General features: G+C 41.5%; 1 protein-coding gene across 2 annotated transcripts in view; it reads left to right on the forward strand.

The window, feature by feature from the left end:
* Window positions 1-5303: 5303 nt before the first annotated feature.
* Window positions 5304-21050, forward strand: part of MANBA (mannosidase beta) — a 131250-nt gene continuing 115503 nt past the window's right edge. The window contains exons 1-4 of one of the 2 annotated variants that reach the window (XM_061164317.1): window positions 5304-5571; window positions 15884-15978; window positions 18522-18627; window positions 20621-20791. In XM_061164317.1, coding sequence (XP_061020300.1) covers window positions 5395-5571; window positions 15884-15978; window positions 18522-18627; window positions 20621-20791 — 549 coding nt within the window. In that variant the 5' untranslated portion in view covers window positions 5304-5394. Of the gene's footprint in view, window positions 5572-13577; window positions 14064-15883; window positions 15979-18521; window positions 18628-20620; window positions 20792-21050 lie in introns of those variants that run through there. The other variant, XM_061164319.1, reaches the window with a different exon arrangement.

Consider the following 21050-nt stretch of genomic DNA (forward strand, 5'->3'; position numbering starts at 1 on the left):
TATAAGTATGATTTTTCAGGCTTGCCCACAGGCAATTACGAAGACTTTACTTGATGGGTTTCATGAAGGAAAGGTGTCCTCCCCAACTAGACTTGGTATACAGTCACAGTGAGGACCTATTATTGCCCTTCTGACTGTTTATGCTTTTTACATATTTATTTATGTAAATATTTACATAAATATTCACAAAATTCACATATTTACATATTTATTTACAGTCCTAGTTTCAGTGACTTCCTTCCTAGTTCTCTTTATCTGAGGCCTTAGCCAGAGGTCTTGTTCAGGTGACTGTGCTAATATCTCCTGATTGGGGAGGAGAAGTGGGAACCTTGAAGGTATTTATTCCTACTCAAACTCAGTTCAGTTCAGTTCAGTCGCTCAGTCGTGTCCAACTCTTTGCGACCCCATGAATCGCAGCACGCCAGGCCTCCCTGTCCATCACCAACTCCCAGAGTTTACTCAAACTCATGTCCATAGAGTCGGCGATGCCATCCAGCCATCTCATCCTCTGTCGTCCCCTTCTCCTCCTGCCCCCAATCCCTCCCAGCATCAGGGTCTTTTCCAATGATTCAACTCTTTGCATGAGGTGGCCAAAGCATTGGAGTTTCAGCTTCAGCATCAGTCCTTCCAATGAACACCCAGGACTGATCTCCTTTAGGATGGACTGGTTGGACCTCCTTGCAGACTCCAGCAATTTTCCACTCCTAGCCCTTCCCCCTCACTCTCCTCCCCTATTCAGGGCCCACAAAACATCCAGTGCCTTTTGTTCAGGGCTCCCTCTATGTGAGACACACCATGCTGATCCACCTGACCCTCGACTGGTATGCCATTTTATGGGGGAATGAGGCAGGAGGGAGTTGGCATCTTCTCCAGTTTTAGGCTCCTGCATATACTACCACTCTAAGTGATTAACAGCTTCACTGTTACTTTCAGTTAAGCCCCTTGCTTTAATCGGCCGTTCTGACGCCTTAACGGCTAGTTCTCTTCTAGTTCAGCTGAGTTCCTCATAGGGTAGCGGTAATCCTCCAGCTTTTTTCTTCTTCAATACTGTGTGGGTTATAATGGGTCTTTCACCTCTCTTATAAACTTTAGAATCAGTCTGTCAGAATCCTCAAGATAACTGGCTGGGATTTTGATTGGGATCACATTGACTATAGATCATGTTGGGAAGAACTGACATCTTGACAATATTGAGTCTTCCTATTCATGAACATGGAGCATCTCTCCATTTATTTAGTTCCTCTTTGATTACTTTCACCAGAGTTTTGTAGTTTTCCTCATATAGATTTTACGCATTTTTGTTACATTTATACTTAAGTGTTTTTTAATTTTTTAGGAATTTGTTTTTTTGTAATATTTATTTTTATTTATTTGGTTGTACTGGGTCATAGTTGCAGCACATGGGATTTTCAGTTGTGGCAAAGAAACTCTTCAGCGAGTCATGCAAACTCTTAGTTCCAACATGTGGGATCTAGTTCCCTGACCAGGGATCAAACCAAGACCTCCTGCTTTGGAGCAAGGAGTCTTAGCCACTGGACCCCCAGGGAGGTCCCATACTTAAGTATTTTATTTTGAGGGGTGCTAATGTAAATAGTGTTACATTTTAAATTTCAAATTCCAATTGTTCCTTGTTGGTACATAGGAAAATGATAGACTTTTGCATATTATATCCTGTAACTTTGATATTGTATCCAATATCCTTGTATATTGTATCCTGTAACCTTGCTATACATTGCTTATTTATTATTTCCAGTTTTCTTTGTTATTGTTATTGATTTTCTACACAGGCAATTATGTCATCCACCAAGACAGTTTTTTTTTTTTTTTTTTCACCAAGACAGTTTTATATCTTCCTAAACTGTATACTATTTAGTTCCTTTTCTTTTCTGATTACATTAGTTATGACTTCCAATATGAAGTTGGAAAGGAGTGACAAGAAGAGTCATTCCTGCCTTAATCCTAATCCAAGCAGAAAAACTTCTAGTTTCTCATGATTTAGTATAATGTTAGTTCTTTGTGAATGTTATTTATCGAGATGAATAAGTTCCCTTTATTCCTAATGTGTGTAGAGTTTTTATCATAAATGATATTGGATTTTGTCAAGTTATTTTTTTGTATCTATTGATAAGATTCTATAATTTTTATTTTTTAACCTATTGCTGTAATGAATTACATTAATTGAGTGAATGCTGAGCCAGCCATGCATACCCAGAGTAAATCCTGCTTGTTGCTTGCTTATGGTATATATATATATACACTTTAAAAATATATTGTTAGGTTCAGTTTGCTATTGCTTTGTTAGGGATTTTTTCATTTACGTTCATGAGAGATATTGGTCTGCAGTTTTCTTTTACTGTAAGGTCTTTGTCTGGTGTTGGTATTAGGCCAATGCTGGCCTAATATTTTAAATTCTTGTCCTGATAACTGAACATCCCTGCTATACAGGAGTCTGGTTCAAGGGCTTGCTCTGTTTTTGCCTTGCAATTTTTTGTTGAAAGCCATACATGATGTATGGGGTGAAAGGAACAGTGGCAAAGAGACCTTCAGTGATTTAGTGGGAGGCCATGAGGAGAGAGGAAGCTTATAATCATAGAGGAAGCTTTTGATAGTCCTGTGTTTGGGCCTTAGTCTTTTAGTGAACTTGAGCCCTGGGCTGTGAATTTCCAAAGCATTTCTCGTGTTTTTTACAGCTCCTTAGCTAGGGCAAGAAGGCTAGCCCTTTCCCTTCTTCTGTGTTAGGCTCTGATAAAACTCCATCAGGTAAGGCTCTGATAAAATAATTTCTCTTGAGGTAGCCCTTCAGAATGCTATCACGTATTTCAGAATAGTTCCTTTCCCCTGTCCCCCTGCTGGAAGTTTGAGGGAAATACCCGAGAATCTTCAGTGTGACAACTGATAGATCTGGGAACAAAACACAAAATCCTAGGAGACCCACAAAGGCTGAGTTCCTGTGGAGTTTTTAAACTCTCAGATTTGTCCACACTGAGCCTCCAGCAACTCAGCAATTAGAGTTTAGATTTTCTTTCCCTAGTACTGGTTTTCACAGAGCTTTCTATGCATGGGTTTCTGCTTTGGTAAGTTGTGATTCTCTGTATACACCTGTCTTTTTCTCCAGTTTCAGGGGCAGCAGTTTACCCTTTCACCTGAATTCTTTGACAGATCTAACAAAAGCTGGTGATTTTCAGTTTGTTCAGCTTTTTACTTGTTTTTAAGGATATAGTGATGACTTTCAAGCTCCTGACATGATAAAATAGTAACTGAAAGTCTTTTATGTCTTTGACCCATGGATATATATGTATGTGTATATATATATATTTTTTGGAGCAATTTCACATTAACATCAAAACTGAATAGAAAATACAGACATCCCATACACGCCCTGCCCCGACACATGCACAGCCTCCCCCATTATCAACATCCCCCACGAGAATGGTACATTTGTTATCATCGATGAACCAAGCTTGACACATCATTATCACCCAAAGTCTAAAGTCTACATTACAGTTTTACAGTTCAGTCATGGTGGTGTACATTATATGAATTTGGATCAATGTGTTTTCAAAGTGAAGTAATCCTAATGATGTCATATTTGTGTCTTGGACTGAAAGGAGAAATGTTAAGCCTCTATTCTTGTTTTTTTAAATAGATGCCCTAAAATATTTGTTAATAGAATAACAGAATATATCCAAACATATTTGCAGGGATGAATTTTCCTTTGACTTGGCTTAATGGGATCTCTGGGATTTACAAACACACACCCCTTTGCCACCCTTGCTGCCGTAAGTCTTGTTATCAGTTCTGAACAGACTAGGGCTGGCCATTTAATGCCATGAATCAGGGAATATAATTTGAGTTTAGAGCTCCGTTCCGATTAGAAGTAAAAATGCTTCTGGAGTAAAGAAGCCTTTGAACCAGCCAGAGCCTTTCCCCCTTAACATCAATGGGCCCCACTGCAAGGAGATGGGAGCCTGGAAAGGCGAGTTTGGGTCCTTTCTGACCATCTGACAGGCAGTCACCTGACTTCTTTGGACCTTGTTCTCTCAGCTCTAAAGCCAGAGGCTTGGGCTGGATAATCCAAGTGTCCCTAAAAGCCAAGATGCTAGGCTTTTGAAAACACTGACTGTGAAAAAATAAAATACCATCCTGTGTCTACAGAATCCGCCAACTCCAAGGCCATCATAAGGCAAAACAAAGGTTGGATTGGATGAGGGAAGAACTTCTCTTCAAAGACTTCTGCTTAAATGTAGAAATAAGGCAGGTAACATCAAAACAGTCATATGTCAGTCTATTTTATGCAATGTGAAATTCCTTCTTAACTTCCCAGATCACAGTTACATCCAGTTGCAAAATTAGGACTAAGGTAAACTGCGCGGCCATGAGACTTGACATAAACCTGTGGTATTTTTTGGGTACCGTGGCATTCCTAGGATAGCCAAATATGTTAACTCATTGTATGCTGAGCACAACCTGGAAAAAAAGAGTACTGCCTCCATTTTCGAGTTCAAGGAACAGGGGTATTAGAAGTTGCGTGGCTTGCCTAAGTCCCACAGCTAGTGAGCGACAGAGGATTTTAAATTTGCCCGTGCATTTTAGTTCAGGTTTCCCGAACGTCAGGAGCCTCCTCTGCGTGACTTTACAAAACAGAAGGTTGTAGTCCACGAACATCAGGCCAACGTGCTTTGTTTTCTCTGGGTTGGGCCCTATGTTGCACGCTGTACACGAATATTCTCAGCTCTCACAACAACCCTACGAATAGGTACTTTAGTATTTATACTCGTTTACTGCGCAGACTATTCTTGAGACCAACCTGTAGAGCAGCAAAAGGTGCGCGTTATCCGCTCCGGGGAGACCCCTGCAACACGGACGCGGGTCTGGGGAAACTGAAGCGATGGGGTGTCTTGCTTTTCTGTTCTTTGGAGAGTCTCTGGCTGCATTCTCACACTACGGTCTGTCCCTGAGCTCCCCAAGGCTGTGCGCCACTTTGCGCCCAGAGATTTGTGTGTCCCAATTACCGTGCATGGCTCCCGCCTTCCGTTCAGACGCCGAAGCAGTTGGAATAAGCTCCGAGGAGGACGCAGACCGCGGCAGTCCGAGCCCAGAGCGATCCGAGCCCGGAGCGGTGCACAGGTGCAGCGGCTCCCGCACCCGCGACCACAAGCTTCCGCCAAACCGCGCGGTCTCCGCGCGGCCAGCCAGCCGGCGGAGCTGGGGATCCGCCGAGGAGCCCGCAGCTCAGCTGACCTGGGGGCGTGGCCGCGAGCCGGGGGCGTGGCCGCGAGCCGGGGGCGGGCCCCGGGGCGCGGACAGCTAGAGCTCTGGCTGAGCGTGGCTTCCGCTGCCCGCCGCATCCCTCGGGTTCTTGCTCTGTGCGTGTGTCGGGCACCGGCCAGCACCATGCTCCTCCGCCTGCTCCTGCTGCTTGCGCCGTGCGGGTCGGGCTTCGCTACCGAGGTGGTCAGCATCAGCTTGCGGGGAAACTGGAAGATCCGCAGCGGGAACGGTTCGCTGCAGCTGCCGGCGGTGGTTCCCGGTTGCGTGCACAGCGCCTTGTTCCACCAGAGGATCATCAAGGTACTGTGTGCGGCCGCTCCGCCAGGAACCTGCGCCCAGATCCCTCGCGCGGTGAGAGGGGCCCAGGAACAGCCTGGCCGCCCCCGGAGCCCGGCGGTGTTCTCCTGGGTTTGGCACTTACTTCCGCTTTGCTTCTTGTGGTCTGCAGGGGGTTGGGCGTGGGGGGCGGGGGGAAGAGTGGTGAGGCAATGTATCTACTCTTGGCGAAGAGCACCGCTCGGGTCCGGGCTAGATGGAGACTGAGCCACCCCCTCACTGGGGCCGCAGTAACTCAGGAAAGCGGAGCTTCGGGCAGTTATACTGGCAATGTTATTGCCATGGTGCTCCGCTGAAGCGTGCAGTAGGACATGTCACTGACGGAGCCTGAGGCGGGGGATGAGTGTTCCAACTACCCGAACACTGCAGGGGACGATAGTGTTTTGCCAAGGAAGTGTTAACTATATTCAGTGATGCCTTAGTTTTTCACTTTGGCTTTTAGGGTCAGGTGTGGAATTGATACAGCAGCACATAGGCTGAGGAGAATGAGACCCGCAAGTGTAAGGTTGGGATTGTCCGTGCTAGTGTAAAGGCTAAATAATTGTTAAGGCTGGTTGGTGGGATATGAAGAAAGATGCTGTTTCCTTTCAGTGCATGTGATGTGGTGTGTGTGTCCCAATAGATGCTTCAGTTTCTAGACTTCTTATGGAGGACGTTTTCCTGTTTGGCTGCCTGTGGGTAGAGGTTTGCAAACAGACTGCCACTTCCCACTGTTTCTTCCTTCCATCCGCTGCACATCTTTAATGGCTTTGCTTGGGACAAGATGTACTTGATAAGTGGTTGGCACACATTGTCCTGATCCTCCTAAAAACTCCAGGGTGAGTGTCACACAGTATAGGAGGCTATGAAGTCAGGCCAGGCTGGTATAGAATTCCCTTTCTGCCACTCTAAAGAGTAAGTCTTCTTATCTGCATTTTATGGATGATATGAATTATGGAGCCCAGAGAAGTTGGAGAATGTACCCAAGATCACACAGCAACTTAGAGTGACATAAATGAAATTCTAAATCAGCCTGGCCTGACTTCATAGCCTTCTGTATTGTGTGACACTTCTCCTGGTGGTTTGAAAAATCACGTGTTTTTAAAGCACTGGAGTTGACTGTCAGGAATATAATTCAAAGTTTACTTAAATGACAGGACAATTGACTGTTATGCAGATTTCTGATGTGGTATCACTAGCTCTTTTTCAAGAATGTGTATCAGAAAAGAAACAAATGTAAATGACACTGACTATGGTCCTGTTTATTTTTTTTTAAGTAAGTCATTCTCAAACTTAAGTATTTAAACTATTTTTAGTTAACAAACAGCTTATGACATGGACCTTGGTACCCTAAGGCTTCACTAACCCATACTTTGAGGATGCTGTGTTTATACTGCAGTCTCTCCTGCCTCATTTTCCTGATTAAATTAAGGCAATGGGAAATCACTAGTGGCTGTAGTAAATCAGAATACTGTTCCGTGTTACAGGGCTCCATATCAAGGAATGTTTTGTTACTCGTTAAAGTGAATGATGTGCTCATAGACTGAAATAACTGACTTTTCCTCATGGGAACAATTTACAATGTCTGTTAGATGTGTTAATAAATTCTTAGGAAAACTTTAAGTTTCAATAAGGTAGATGTGGGCTTCCCTGACGATTCAGTGGTAAAGAATCCATTCACAGTGCAGGAGACATTGGGTTGGAAAAATCCCCTGGAGAAGGAAATGGCTACCCACTGCAGTTTTCTTGCCTGGAGGATCCCATGGACAGAGCCTGGTGAGCTGCAATCCTCGGGGTGGCATAGGAGTCAGACACAACAAAGTGACTAAACAACAACAAGGTACATGTAGGTCTTAAATGATAGTGAGAAGAGAGATGGGGAGCTTTTGGCAATTGGGGAACTCCAGGACTATTGATAATAACCTACATCAGGTATCATGTTGAGTAATATGATGTTGTTATTCCACCTGCTTTATTATAACATCCATTTTTGGTGTTGACCTCAGGAAATATTCTATAGCTTAGAGCAGACCCTGGTCTAAATATGGTGTTTACATGAGAACTTGAAACATATCTTCTTGAAGTCATTCACCTAATTATCTCATAAATATTTATTTGGTACCTCCAAGCATTATTCTAGGTGCTTGGAATTGATAGCTTATGGTGAACCACTGATTCATGATCTCCGAAGAAGATTTAGCTTCGGGACCAGGAACCAGGCTTGATCACTCAAGAGCTTTTGTGTAGCAGAGTTTTATTGATGTGAGAAAGGGACAGAAAAAGCTTCTGACATAGACATCAGAAGGGGACCGAGTGTGCCCTCTGCTAGTCTTAGAAAGGGAGTTATATACTTTTTTCACTTGGTCATTACAGGAAATCAAAAGAATGTCTCAAGGTTGTAGACCCACTCCTACAATATACGTTTTAAGATAACAGGATTAGAACTAACAATAGAAAGATCTTACCAGACCCACTCCCACAATATGCATTTTTAAGATGACAGGATTAGTCAGCAGGTTCTCAAGGAGAAACAGACCTCAAGCAGGATACATTGTTGTCATATAATCATTGGTACAGAGTTTAAGAGAAAACATATCCTTGAGCAAGATGAATTGTTTTGTTGTTCAATCATCAGCTCTGGGCTTAAAGAAAAAAAAAGGTTAGTCGTTTTCTCCTCCTTGAGAACTCCAGACCCCTATCTTCTATAGAGGCCTAGACCACTCACTCCACAATATATATCTTAAATTAACAAGATTAAACTAACAACAGAAAGGTTTTACCAGACCCATTCCCACAACAAAAGTCTTGAGATAACAAGGTTAGTTAGAAAACCTTCTTGTTAAGGAGAAATATGTCCTCGAGCAAGATACATTGTTATACTGACTAAAACAAAGCAATGTAGGAAATAAATTTGTCTTTTACTCCTTGAGAGCCCCAGACTCCTTCTTCTCCAGGACTCTGGACCCCTTTCTCCTCCTTGGGGACCCTGGACTTCTTATCAATCTACCCAGGAGTTGACTCTCAGAATCAAGTGGTGAAGAAAACAATTTTTGTCCCAGTAGACATTCTAGTGGGGGAGATAAATAATAAACAGATATTAATAGATAATAGAGTGACAGCTGGTACACTGAAAAAAAATAAAGCAGGTTAAAGGAAGAGAGGATGAAGGCTGGTTAGGAAAGATTCTGTTTTTTAAAAAGTGGTTAAAAATAGCCATTTTGATAAAGATCTTCTGAGGAGATCAGTTTTAAGCCAAAGTGCACTTCCAGCAAAAAAAGGAAGAAAAGATGGCAGTGGGGAGAGGAGAGGCCTTGAGGCAGGAATATACTTGGTGAGCTCCAGAAATAGCCAACAGGCTAGTGTGGCTGCAACCCTGTGACCTTGAGGGCAGGTGGATAAGTTCAAAGTAGGCCTCTAGGGTAGATCATGCAGGACTCCTATGCCACTGAGAAAAACTTTGGATTTTATTCTGCAATGATGGGGAAATATTTCAGCTAAATTTTAGTTACTATACATTCTTATTTTCTTAGACAAATTTTTAGAAGTGTAATTGCTGATTTAAAAGAATATGCATTTTTTCTTTTACTTTATATGTCCAAGTTGTTCTCCATAAAACTTGTACCAGTTTTACACTCCTGTTGTGACTTTATTAGAGTGCTTATTTTAAGTGCTAGATTTGAATATTATTTTAAAAAACAAAAATAGAAATAATTTACTTTCTAGTGAGGCTAACAATTTTTATATGTTTATGTTATTTGTGATTCGGGATTACTTATTCCTATTTTTAATCTATTTTTCTATTGACTGTCTTTTAAAATATAGATTTGTTAGATCTCTTTTTATATATTTTCAGATTTTTCCATGTATTCATGATATAGTTTATTATATAGATGTTTTAAAGTTTTATATGTTGAAATCTTATAAACTTTTTTCTTCTATGATTGTTTCTGTCTTGGTATTATGCTTTGTAAGTAATCTTCTCTCTCCTAATTAAATAAATATTTAACTGTATTTTCTCTTTTTAGTATTTTTATGTTTCCTCTTTGTATTTTTGTATTTAAAATTTTGATCCATTTGATCCAATTATTTTTTCAAATAATTAAGCAATTTTTTATATCCCATGATTTGAACAATTTCTCTTTTGTCCACTAATAAAACGTTACTTTTATCATGCACAAAGATCTCATATATTGATACAATTTTCTTATTCTCTCCTTTAAAATTCTTTTAAAAAGAATAGTAAATGTTCAATACTTATTGTACAAGAATGGTGCAGAGAAATATAAACTATGAAGTCAATCCCTGAGATGGTTTTGTAAGCTACTTCATTTAAAATATATGATGAACATCTCTTTGTATCTATAAATGTCTATAAATATAGATCTTCAAAAAATTTTAATAACTGCATAGACTCCATTATAAAGATTTTCCTACTCAAATCTACACTTAGAAGAAAATATATTGATTGCGAAGAGTTGTACATGACTAGGCAACTGAGCACAAGCACATATTGAAAATACATTGTAAATACACATACACTACCAAAAATGGTAGGTACCGGATACAGTGATTGGTGCCAGGTGGTATAAAAGTGTAGGTAAATCGGGAATGAGGCCCTGTAGTTCAGTTGAAAAAATGCAGACTTTGGTGTTGGGCTAAGTTTATTTCATCCCTGGATGTACTTCTGCTTTGTCATGGGACCTCGGGGAAGACACTTCACCCTTTGGAGCTTTAGTTTCTTCCACTATAAAATGGTATTTACTGCACATCTTTGTTATGAGGATAAGAGTAAATGAGTGACTATCTTGGAGGCTAATATAAAGTAAATGATCAACAAGTGATACTCTGACTGTCTTTAGGATTCAAGGCTTTGTTTTAACAACTCAGTTACTTTCATGGGTCCTTACTCATCAGAGGTAATGGTGAGCTGCTGTTTGCTTTAAACAAGACTCACGATTTTAATATGAGCAGAGGAGATCAGACCACTCCGGAACCAAATTAAGTTGGTTGCTTAGCATATGCAATATCTATTATAAATGTAATGTGAGCCTCCACAACTTTTATTTTAGAAAGAGTAAGGTATTTGCCCTTAGAGCAGTTTTTAAATAGGTTTTATTTATTTATTTATTTTTTGGGAGCAATTTTAGGTTCTCTGCAAAATTGAATGGAAAATACCGACAGTTCCCATATGTCCCCTACACATGCACAGCTGCCCTACTAACAACACCTCCTGTCGGAGTGGCACATTTCTTACCACCAATGAACCTGAAAGTGACGCATTGTTATTCCTGGAAGTCCATAGTTTATGTTACCATTCATTCTATGGATTCAGACAAATATATAATGATATGTACCCACCATCATAGTATCACTCAGAATAGTTTCACTGCCCTAAAGATCCTCTGTTCTCTACCTATTCATCCTTCTGTCCTCTTTTATCTCTGGTATCCACTGATGCTTTTAGTGTCTCCATAGCTTTGCCTTTCCAGAATATCATATAATTGGCATCATATAATCTGTAGCCAGAGGGCCTGATGAACTATGGATGGAGGTTCGTGACATTGTACCGGAGACAGGAATCAAGACCATCCCCAAGAAAAAGAAATGCAAAAAAGCAAAATGGCTGTCTGAGGAGGCCTTGCAAATAGCTGTGAAAAGAAGGGAAGTGGAAAGAAGGGAAGCGAAAAGCAAAGGAGAAAAGGAAAGATATTCCCATTTGACTGCAGAGTTCCAAAGAATAGCAAGGAGAGATAAGAAAGCCTTCCTCAGTGATCAATGCAAAGAAATAGAGGAAAAGAACAGAATGGGAAAGACTAGAGATCTCTTCGAGAAAATTAGAGATGCCAAGGAAACATTTCATGCAAAGATGGGCACAATAAAGGACAGAAATGGTAGGGACCTAACAGAAACAGAAGATATTAAGAAAAGGTGGCAAGAATACACAGAAGAACTGTACAAAAAAGATCTTCCCGACGCAGATAATCACGATGGTGTGATCACTGACCTAGAGCCAGACATCTTGGAATAGGAAGTCAAGTGGGCCTTAGGAAGCATCACTATGAGCAAAGCTAGTGGAGGTGATAGAATTCCAGTTGGGCTATTTCAAATCCTGAAAGATGATGCTGTAAAAGTGCTGCATTCAATATGTCAGCAAATTTGGAAAACTCAGCAGTGGCCACAGGACTGGAAAAGGTCAGTTTTCATTTCAATCCCAAACAAAGGCAATGCCAAAGAATGCTCAAACTACCGCACAATTGCACTCATCTCACTTGCTAGTAAAGTAATGCTTAAAATTCTCCAAGCCAGTCTTCAGCAATATGTGAACCGTGAACTTCCAGATGTTCAAGCTGCTTTTAGAAAAGGCAGAGGAGCCAGAGATCAAATTGCCAACATCTGCTGGATCATCAAGAAAGCAAGAGAGTTCCAGAAAAACATCTATTTCTGTTTTATTGACTATGCCAAAGCCTTTGACTATGTGGATCACAATAAAATGTGGAAAATTCTTAAAGAGATGGACTACCAGACCACCTGACCTGCCTCTTAAGAAACCTGTATGCAGGTCAGGAAGCAACAGTTAGAACTACACATGGAACAACAGACTGGTTCCAAATAGGAAAAGGAGTACATCAAGGCTGTATATTGTCACCCTGCTCATTTAACTTATATGCAGAGTACATCATGAGAAACTCTGGGCTAGAGGAAGCACAAGCTGGAATCAAGATTGCCGGGAGAAATATCAATAACCTCAGATATGCAGATAACACCACCCTTAAGGCAGAGAGCGAAGAAGAACTAAAGAGCCTCTTGATGAAAGTGAAAGAGGAGAGTGAAAAAGTTGACTTAAAGCGCAACATTCAGAAAACTAAGATCATAGCATCCGGTCCCATCACTTCATGGCAAATAGATGGGGAAACAGGGGAAACAGTGGCTGACTTTATTTTTCTGGGCTCCAAAATCACTGTAGAGGGTGATTGCAGCCATGAAATTAAAAGACGCTTACTCCTTGGAAGGAAAGTCATGACCAACCTAGACAGCATATTAAAAAGCAGAGACATTACTTTGCCAACAAAGGTCCGTCTAGTCAAGGCTATGGTTTTTCCAGTGGTCATGTATGGATGTGAGAGTTGGACTATAAAGAAAGCTGAACGCTGAAGAATTGATGCTTTTGAACTGTGGTGTTGGAGAAGACTCTTGAGAGTCCCTTGGACTGCAAGGAGATCCAACCAGTCCATCCTAAAGGAGATAGTCCTGGGTGTTCATTGGAAGGACTGATGCTGAAGCTGAAACTCCAATACTTTGGCCACCTGATGCGAAGAGCTGACTCATTGGAAAAGACCCTGATGCTGGGAAAGATTGAGGGCAGGAGGAGAAGGGGATGACAGAGGATGGATGGCATCACCAACTCAATGAACATGGGTTTGGGTGAACTCCAGGAGTTGGTGATGGACAGGGAGGCCTGGCGTGCTGCGGGTCATGGGGTCTCAAAGAGTTGGACACGACTGAGTGACTGAACTGAACTGAACTGAGTCTGTAGCCTTTCCAGATTTGCTTCTTTCAAGAAATAGGAAATATTTAACACCTAAATTCTCCTTGTCTAGAAAAAATTTATCTGAGACGATTATCCGCTGGAGCTCAACATGCTGGTTCCTTCAAGGATCTGGGAGATAGGAAGCAGTCTTGTGCCCCATCAGCCACCCCTGAGGATGTTAGCAGGTTGAACCTTAGCAGGTTGAAGTGTTGCAACTACATTGGCCTTCACACCTTCCTTCTCCTGATATTTTTAACTACATTGGATTAAGTCCACAGTGTAGAGTTATAACTAGGGCATGGTGGAGACACATGGGCAGGCTTATAATTAGGTGCCTCTTCAAACCTGTGTCCTTAACTATTTACTTCACATTAGTTCAGTGGAGTGTGCTGGGCACCGTGTGTGGGCAAAGAGAAGAAAAGGAAGCAAGTGGGCTGGGTCTGGCGCACTGCATTTAGCAGAACAGAGAGCTCACAGGTTAACCAGACCTTAAAAGTCAGGTTGGTGATCATTGGTTGTTGTTAAATCTGGTCAACTGCTGATCGCCCCTGTGATACCAAAATGTTTCTTCCAGTCAGAAGCAGTTTCTGGTTGACACGTTTTCTTTCCATCTTGATACACACCCAGTGATGTTATAGTGCCTCTTACATTTTGTGCCCTGGGCAGGTGCCCAACTGACTGTTGTCAATGGTCAGCGCTTACCTCTGTGGAACGTAGATAAAGCTGGCTTTTCCCTCTCAACTTGGAGTTGCAGTTCCTGAGGAAATCGCCCTTGGCCCTGGCCCAGTCAGAGGCGAGAGGCCCTCTGAGCCTGCACGATGTCCCTCCGGTTAGCTGTGGTGGTGTTCACAGACAGATGAACTGACAAGCTTCTTGTACCATCCTGCCTCCTGCCTGGGAGCCCTCATCAGGAAGCTAAAGGGTAGAAAATGAGAAGGGGAAGAAAGACGTAAGTATTATGGACAGGGGGAATTGGGGCTGTACCCTCAGAGAGAATAGCATCTGTGAACACCCAGCAGGCCAGTCATCGAAGGCAGAGGCTGATGAAGGGCCAGATGTTATTAATGCTGTTTTAGGGGTCATGGGTCATTAGGTCTATGTCATGTCTACTCAGCTCTGATATTATAGTGTGAAAACTGCTGTGTGTAATTTACAAAGGAATGGACCTGTCTGTGCTCCTGTAAAACTTGACTGATGCATGTCCGTTCTTAGTTCACTGGCCACCCAAAAACAGATAGTGAGCTGCATTAGGCCTGTGGGTTGTAGGTTGCAGACCTGGTCTAGGCTAGTACAGGAAACATGAGGTCTGTAAGTTTGACAGTGTCTATGCTGCCTGCATGTTCTCTGGAGAGATACTTTCTGTGCTCACTTAGTCCACTAAGGGTTTCCCTGATGGCTCAGATGGGAAAGAATCCATCTGCAATGCAGGAGACTCCAATTTGAGTCCTGGGTTGGGAAGTTCCCCTGGAGAAGGGATAGGCAACCCACTCCAATATTCTTGGGCTTCCCTGGTGGCTCAGCTGGTAAAGAATCCACCTGCAATGCGGAAGACCTGGGTTCAACCCCTGCATTGGGATGATCCCCTGGAGGAGGGCATGGCAGCCTGCTTCAGTATTCTTGCCTGGGGAATCCCCATGGACAGAGGAGCCTGATAGGCTACAGTACCTGGGGTCACAAAGAGTCATAGTAAAGCTGAGGGCTCCCCAGGTGGGGCTAGTGGTGAAGAACCCACCTGCCAATGCAGGAGACGGAAGAGGTAAGAGACACGGACGGGTTCGATCCCTGGGTCGGGAAGATCCCCTGGAGGAGGGCATGGCAGCCCACTCCAGTGTTCTTGCCTGGAGAATCCCATGGACAGAGGAGCCTGGTGGGCTACAGTTCGTAGGGTTGCAAAGAGTTGGACATGACTGAGCGACTTAGCATGCACGCACACACAGTAAAGCTGAGTGAAAAATAGCTCTGTAAATGCAGAGTAAATCCAAGGAGTGGGGAGTTTGGCTGATCTTTGGGCGACAGAGAAGCATTCCCCCGGGGAAGCCAGCTGGGACAGTGGCAGCAAGATGCAAAGTGAGAACCAGAGGGCAGAGAGTGCCTGATGGCGTCTCACCATTGAAAGTGCTGCCGTTCATTCTCCGCTGTGACCTTGCAGGTTCTGTGTTTGGTTTTAACAGGGGAATGCAATCTTCATCTCCACAGATGTGGAGAACCCAGTCTTCATTTCCACATCTCCACCTATTTCTTTGATAATCAAACTTTGTGTGTGCTAGTTGCTTAGTCATGTCTGACTCTTTGCAACCCCACGGACTGTAGCCCACCAGGCTCCTCTGTCCATGGGATTCTCCAGGTAAGAATACTGGAGTATGTTGCCTTGGTCTACTCCAGGGGATCTTCCTGACCCAGGGATTGAATTGAGGTCTCTGACACTGCAGGGAGATTCTTTGCCAGCTGAGCCAACAGGGAAGCCCTCATGAAACTGTAATAGTTGTATCTCAGCATGCTTTCACTTTGGGTACTTTGCTAGACTTTTACATTTAAAAATATTTTTAGTATTTTTAGGATATTAATGCCATGGCAACTTTGTTTGAAAGGTAATGGTCTCTTAAACAGACGGAGCTTTAGCCTTGAGGATGGGATGGGCTAGCATATGAAATGCTTGCATTCCTAGGCCAATCGTTGATTGATTTTTAGGTAATAAATAACTATCATTACTAGTTTATTTCATTAATTATTTTTGCATATTTAATCACCTGCTGTATTTTTTATCAACAGGATCCTTACTACAGATTTAATAACCTTGACTACAGATGGATTGCCTTGGATAACTGGACCTATATCAAGAAATTTAAACTCCACTTTGATATGAGGTACATATGTGTGTATATCTATATTTATATCTATGTCTGTTTATTCATTTATTATTATTATTATTTGAACTTCTTTTTCTGTTTGCAGTAACCTTTTGTTTGTTTAGGTTACATTGTCATACTAAAGCCTGAACTATAAAAGTGAAAATATGATTTATATTTTGATTTGTATATGAGGATTGTGCTGCTGATCATCAGTCACAGAATTATCTCTTATTCAGTCATTTTTTTCCAGTGGTTATAATGGCATCACCTAGATTAGTTCTTTTATCTTCCTTTTCTTTTCCCTGCTCTCCCAGTAATCCATAAAGTGTATATATTTACAGTGTTGTCAGATAGGCTTAGAGATACATGATTTGTTTGATATAGTGTTAACCAGCCACAGAAACTATGGTGTTGGCCTTGTATTATATCATGAGGACACGAGGAAAGGCATGGTATAGTTTTCAGTAATGTCCGATGTAGCAGAATGTAACCCAGTTATGTGTGTGTGTGGTGAGTTGCTCAGTCATGTCCAACTCTTTGCAACCCCATGGGCTGTATCCTGCCAGTCTCCTCTGTCCATGGAATTTTCCAGGCAAGAATACTGGAATGAGTTGCTATTTCCTGCTCCAGGGGATCTTCCTGACCTAAGGACTGAACCTGTGTCTCCTGCATTGGCAGGCAGATTCTTTACCACTGGGCCACCTTGGAAGCTTCAACCTAATTATATTAATATCTACCACCATTATTGCTAAATTAAAAAAAAAAACCCTCTGTCCTTTTAATATGACCTTTTTGGGGGGGGGGGGGCGGTAATTAATCACTAGCTTCTTAAAAGAGAAATAAAGCCAGAAAACAGTGCTCAATATCATGGAGTGACAGTGTTCCAGACTCTTATTTCCAGCTAATACTTAAAATATCTCCAATAGGGGGTCCTCTTTCATGTTGAACTCAACATTTAGTTAACCAATTGACTGTCCGACTTAAAGCTTGCATTAGATTCCAACCACCTCATTGTTTTTCTTGAGATAATATTATCTTTCCAATCTCCCATGCCCAAGGAGTTTTTGGCTTATCATATCTTTTCTTCATCTTCCTGTATTTGGCCTGTTTCTGAGTTCTGTTAATTTTTGCCTATCATTTCTCTTGATTCAGCCCCTGCCTCCTCATTTCTAAGTTTTCACCTTTGCCTAGGCCTTCATACCTGGCATTAGGCCTGTGCTACCTACTAAGATTTCTTGCTTTATCTTTTTATTCTCTAGTCTTCTGTATGTAGAAACATTAGATTCATCTCTTCCTAATTCTTCTTTATTTTATTTTCCGGCTGCTCTGGGTCTCTATTGCTGTGCTCAGGCTTTCGTACTGTCTAGTTGTGATGCGCAGGCTTCTCTTGTTGCAGATCACGGGCCCTGGGCTTCAGCAGTTGTGGTACGTGGGCTTAGTTGCCCCGAGGCATGTGGAATCTTCCTGGACCAGGGATTGAACCAGTTAGGCGAATTCTTAACCACTCGACCTCCAGGAAAGCCCCCAAATGTTTATTTTACCATGACATTCTTGCTTAAGAATGAGAGTGTCTTCCTTTTGATTGGCAGATCAAGTATAACCTTCTCTGCTTGTCTGTGAAAATGCTGCTTACTGTTGGAAATCCTGTACCACTTCCTGCATCACCATCCTCCTATTCTTCTCCCAGCCCTAGGCAACTGCTAATTTATTTTTTATCGCTATGCATTTTTCTCTTCTGGAAGTCTCAAAGAAATGGAATTGTACAATATATACCTCCTTTATGACTGGCTTCTTTCACTTAGCATAATGATGTTTTCAGGTTCGCCTGTGTACTGGCCACCAGTACTTCATTTCTTTTTATTGCTGAATACTATTTTATTGTATGGATATGCCACATTTTATTTATTTTTTTCTTTAAACTCTTGTTTCCTTCTTGAAGTCTTTCTTTATAACATAAACTCTGATATAGACTTGTAGTCTATTCATCAAGACTATATCCCAAAGTAGAAGAGATTGGAAGCTTTCTCTTTGTTTTCTGTGTTTTAGGCTTGAATGCCGAACAGATTTCAGATTCCTTAAATTCAGAGACTGTTTTAGTTCTCTGTAAGGCTTAGCAGAGTACTCGGCACATAATATTTACTCATAGATACTTGCTAGTTGGTTAATATGTTCTCTTAGCATCAGTAAATGTAATAGTTTGTGAAAATGTTTTGTGTCTGTTATCAATAGCGAACTTGATTCATATAAGAACTTTGTGAAGTTCTAGGGAAAAAGTCAATGCATGGAAATTAGAAGTTATGCTCATGATTTGATAATTATTGAAATATTATCAAGAAAGTTAAACTGGATCATGCAACATAAAAATGTATTAAAGCAGTATTTCTGAAAATTTTATTGAAAATTGCCTTCCAAGAATGTATATTTTCTCTGAAATATTTATTCCTTTCATTCTTAAATTAAAAAAAGACTAGTTATCTAAGTTAATGTTTTATTCATCTTGTTCTATTTATTTATTTATTTTTTATTCATCTTGTTTTAAAAATCTTCTCTTTTTTTAGCAAATGGAGTAAAGTAAATCTGGTATTTGAGGGTATCGATACAGTTGCAGTAGTCCTGCTCAACAGCGTTGCTATTGGCAAAACAGACAACATGTTCAGAAGATACGTAAGTATATAATGACATCAGGTTAAAAAGAACCACTGTTTGATTTTGTGTTCATTGTTATCACGAGCAGCAAGAACAAGTCCTTTGGTGCAATGGGTAAGTTACTTTATCTCTCAGTTGCTATATTTGTTGAATGATGAAGACACTCAAGTCCTATAGAATTATTGTGAGGATTTAATGAGTTAATTGTATGAAATGATTGGTTTAGTTTTTGGCACATAGGAAATGTTTGAAAATGCTGTTCCCTTCTCTGTTGTTTGGAATCCAGAGTTTCAAGGGAAATGACAACTGACAAGCCATTTTTAAAAGGAAGTGTTCCTTCCTTTCTGGAAGTGTTATCTTAAGAGATTGTATCCTGATCTCCCTTCCCTGTCAAGGGTAGACTTTTTTAAAACAAAAATAACTTATGACTTAGAAATACATGCTCTGCATACCAGAGGGTCAGGTTATTATGAGGTATCTAGGAAATACTTGGCAATGCAAAGCCATATGTAAATAGCAAGAGCAGACTTTCCAGGACTGAACATAGCCTCTGTTTGCTCTGTTGGCCTAGGACCCTCATCTCTCAGTAAAAATAGCAGGAGAAAACCTAGAAATCTATGTTTGGGTAGGAGAATGTGATCAGTTATAACTAAAAGTTGGCAACTAAGTTATACAAGCTGAATTTAGAAAAGGCAGAGGAACCAGCGATCAAATTGCTGACATCCGCTGGATCATAGGAAAAGCAAGAGAGTTCCAGAAAAACATCTACTTCTGCTTTATTGACTACACCAAAGCCTTTGACTGTGTGGATCACAACAAAGTGTGGAAAATTCTTCAAGAGATGGGAATATCAGACCACCTTATCTGCCTCCTGAAAAATCTGTATGCAGGTCAAGAAGCAACAGTTAGAACTGGACATGGAACAACAGACTGGTTCCAAATTGGGAAAGGAGTATGTCAAGGCTGTATATTGTCACCCTGCTGATTTAGCTTATATGCAGAGGACATCATGCGACATGCCAGGCTGGATGAAGCACAAGGTGGAATCAAGATTGCCGGGAGAAATATCAATAACCTCAGGTATGCAGATGACACCACCCTCATGGCAGAAAGTAGAGAGGAACTAAAGAGCCTCTAGATGAAAGAGAAACAGGAGAGTGAAAAAGTTGTCTTAAAATTCAACATTCAGGAAACTAAGATCATGGCATCCGGTCCCATCACTTCATGGCAAATAGATGGGGAAACAGTGGAAACAGTGGATGATTTTATTTTCCTGGGCTCGAAAATCACTGCAGATGCTGACTGTATCCATGAAATCAAAAGACGCTTACTCCTTGGAAGAAAAGCTATGACCAACGTAGACGGCATTATTAAAAAGAAGAGACATTACTTTGCCAACAAAAGTCCATCTAGTCAAGGCTATGGTTTTTCCAGTGGTCACGTATGGATATGAGAGTTGGACTATAAAGAAAGCTGAGCGCCAAAGAATTGATGCTTTTGAACTGTGGTGTTGGAGAAGACTCTTGAGAGTCCCTTGGACTGCAAGGAGATCCAACCAGTCCATCCTAAAGCAGATCAGTCCTGGGTGTTCATTGGAAGGACTGATGCTGAAGCTGAAACTCCAATACTTTGGCCACCTGATGCGAAGAACTGACTCATTTGAAAAGACTCTGGTGCTGGGAAAGATTGAAGGCGGGAGGAGAAGGGGATGACAGAGGATGAGATGGTTGGATGGCATCACCGACTTGACGGACATGAGTTTGGGTAAGCTCCGGGAGTCAGAGATAGACAGGGAAGCCTGATGTGCTGCAGTCCATGGGGTCACAAAGAATCAGACACAACTGAGCAACTGAATTGAACTGAAGTTCCACTATCTTGGAGAAGTTCTTTCTTCAGCAAAAGGCTAGACCTAAAGATTTCAGTTATTTTATGCATCTTTCATACATTTTGCCTATGTCTTAAATTTTATACATGGGGATGCTTTCATATTTGTTCTTTCTGTTTAATTTAGAGCTTTGATATTACGCATGTGGTCAAAGCAATGAACATAATTGAGGTGCGTTTCCAGTCACCAGTGATATATGCGGCCCAGAGGAGTAAGCTTCACACTGCCTACTGGGTGCCCCCCAGCTGCCCTCCGCCTGTACAGGATGGCGAATGCCATGTCAACTTTATTCGCAAGGTAAGGGTCTCACAGTGGAGGGGCGTTAGCCTTAAGGATGGGATGATGGTATATGAAACGCTTGTTTGAAGACTGCAATTGTATTTCAGAAGGTGGACATCTCTCTCCTGCCCCTTTGTGGGGTTTATAGTAAAAATTAGAAGTAAGAACCAAAAGTTATATGAATTTTTGAGGAGAACTTTTCTTTCTAGTTTCCCTTCTTGAGGAGTACCTAAGAACTTAGATAACATTGGAAAAAGAAGAAAAATAGGTGACTGAT

The sequence above is a fragment of the Dama dama genome, chromosome 17 (assembly GCF_033118175.1).
Source record: "Dama dama isolate Ldn47 chromosome 17, ASM3311817v1, whole genome shotgun sequence".
Lineage (NCBI taxonomy): Eukaryota > Metazoa > Chordata > Mammalia > Artiodactyla > Cervidae > Dama > Dama dama.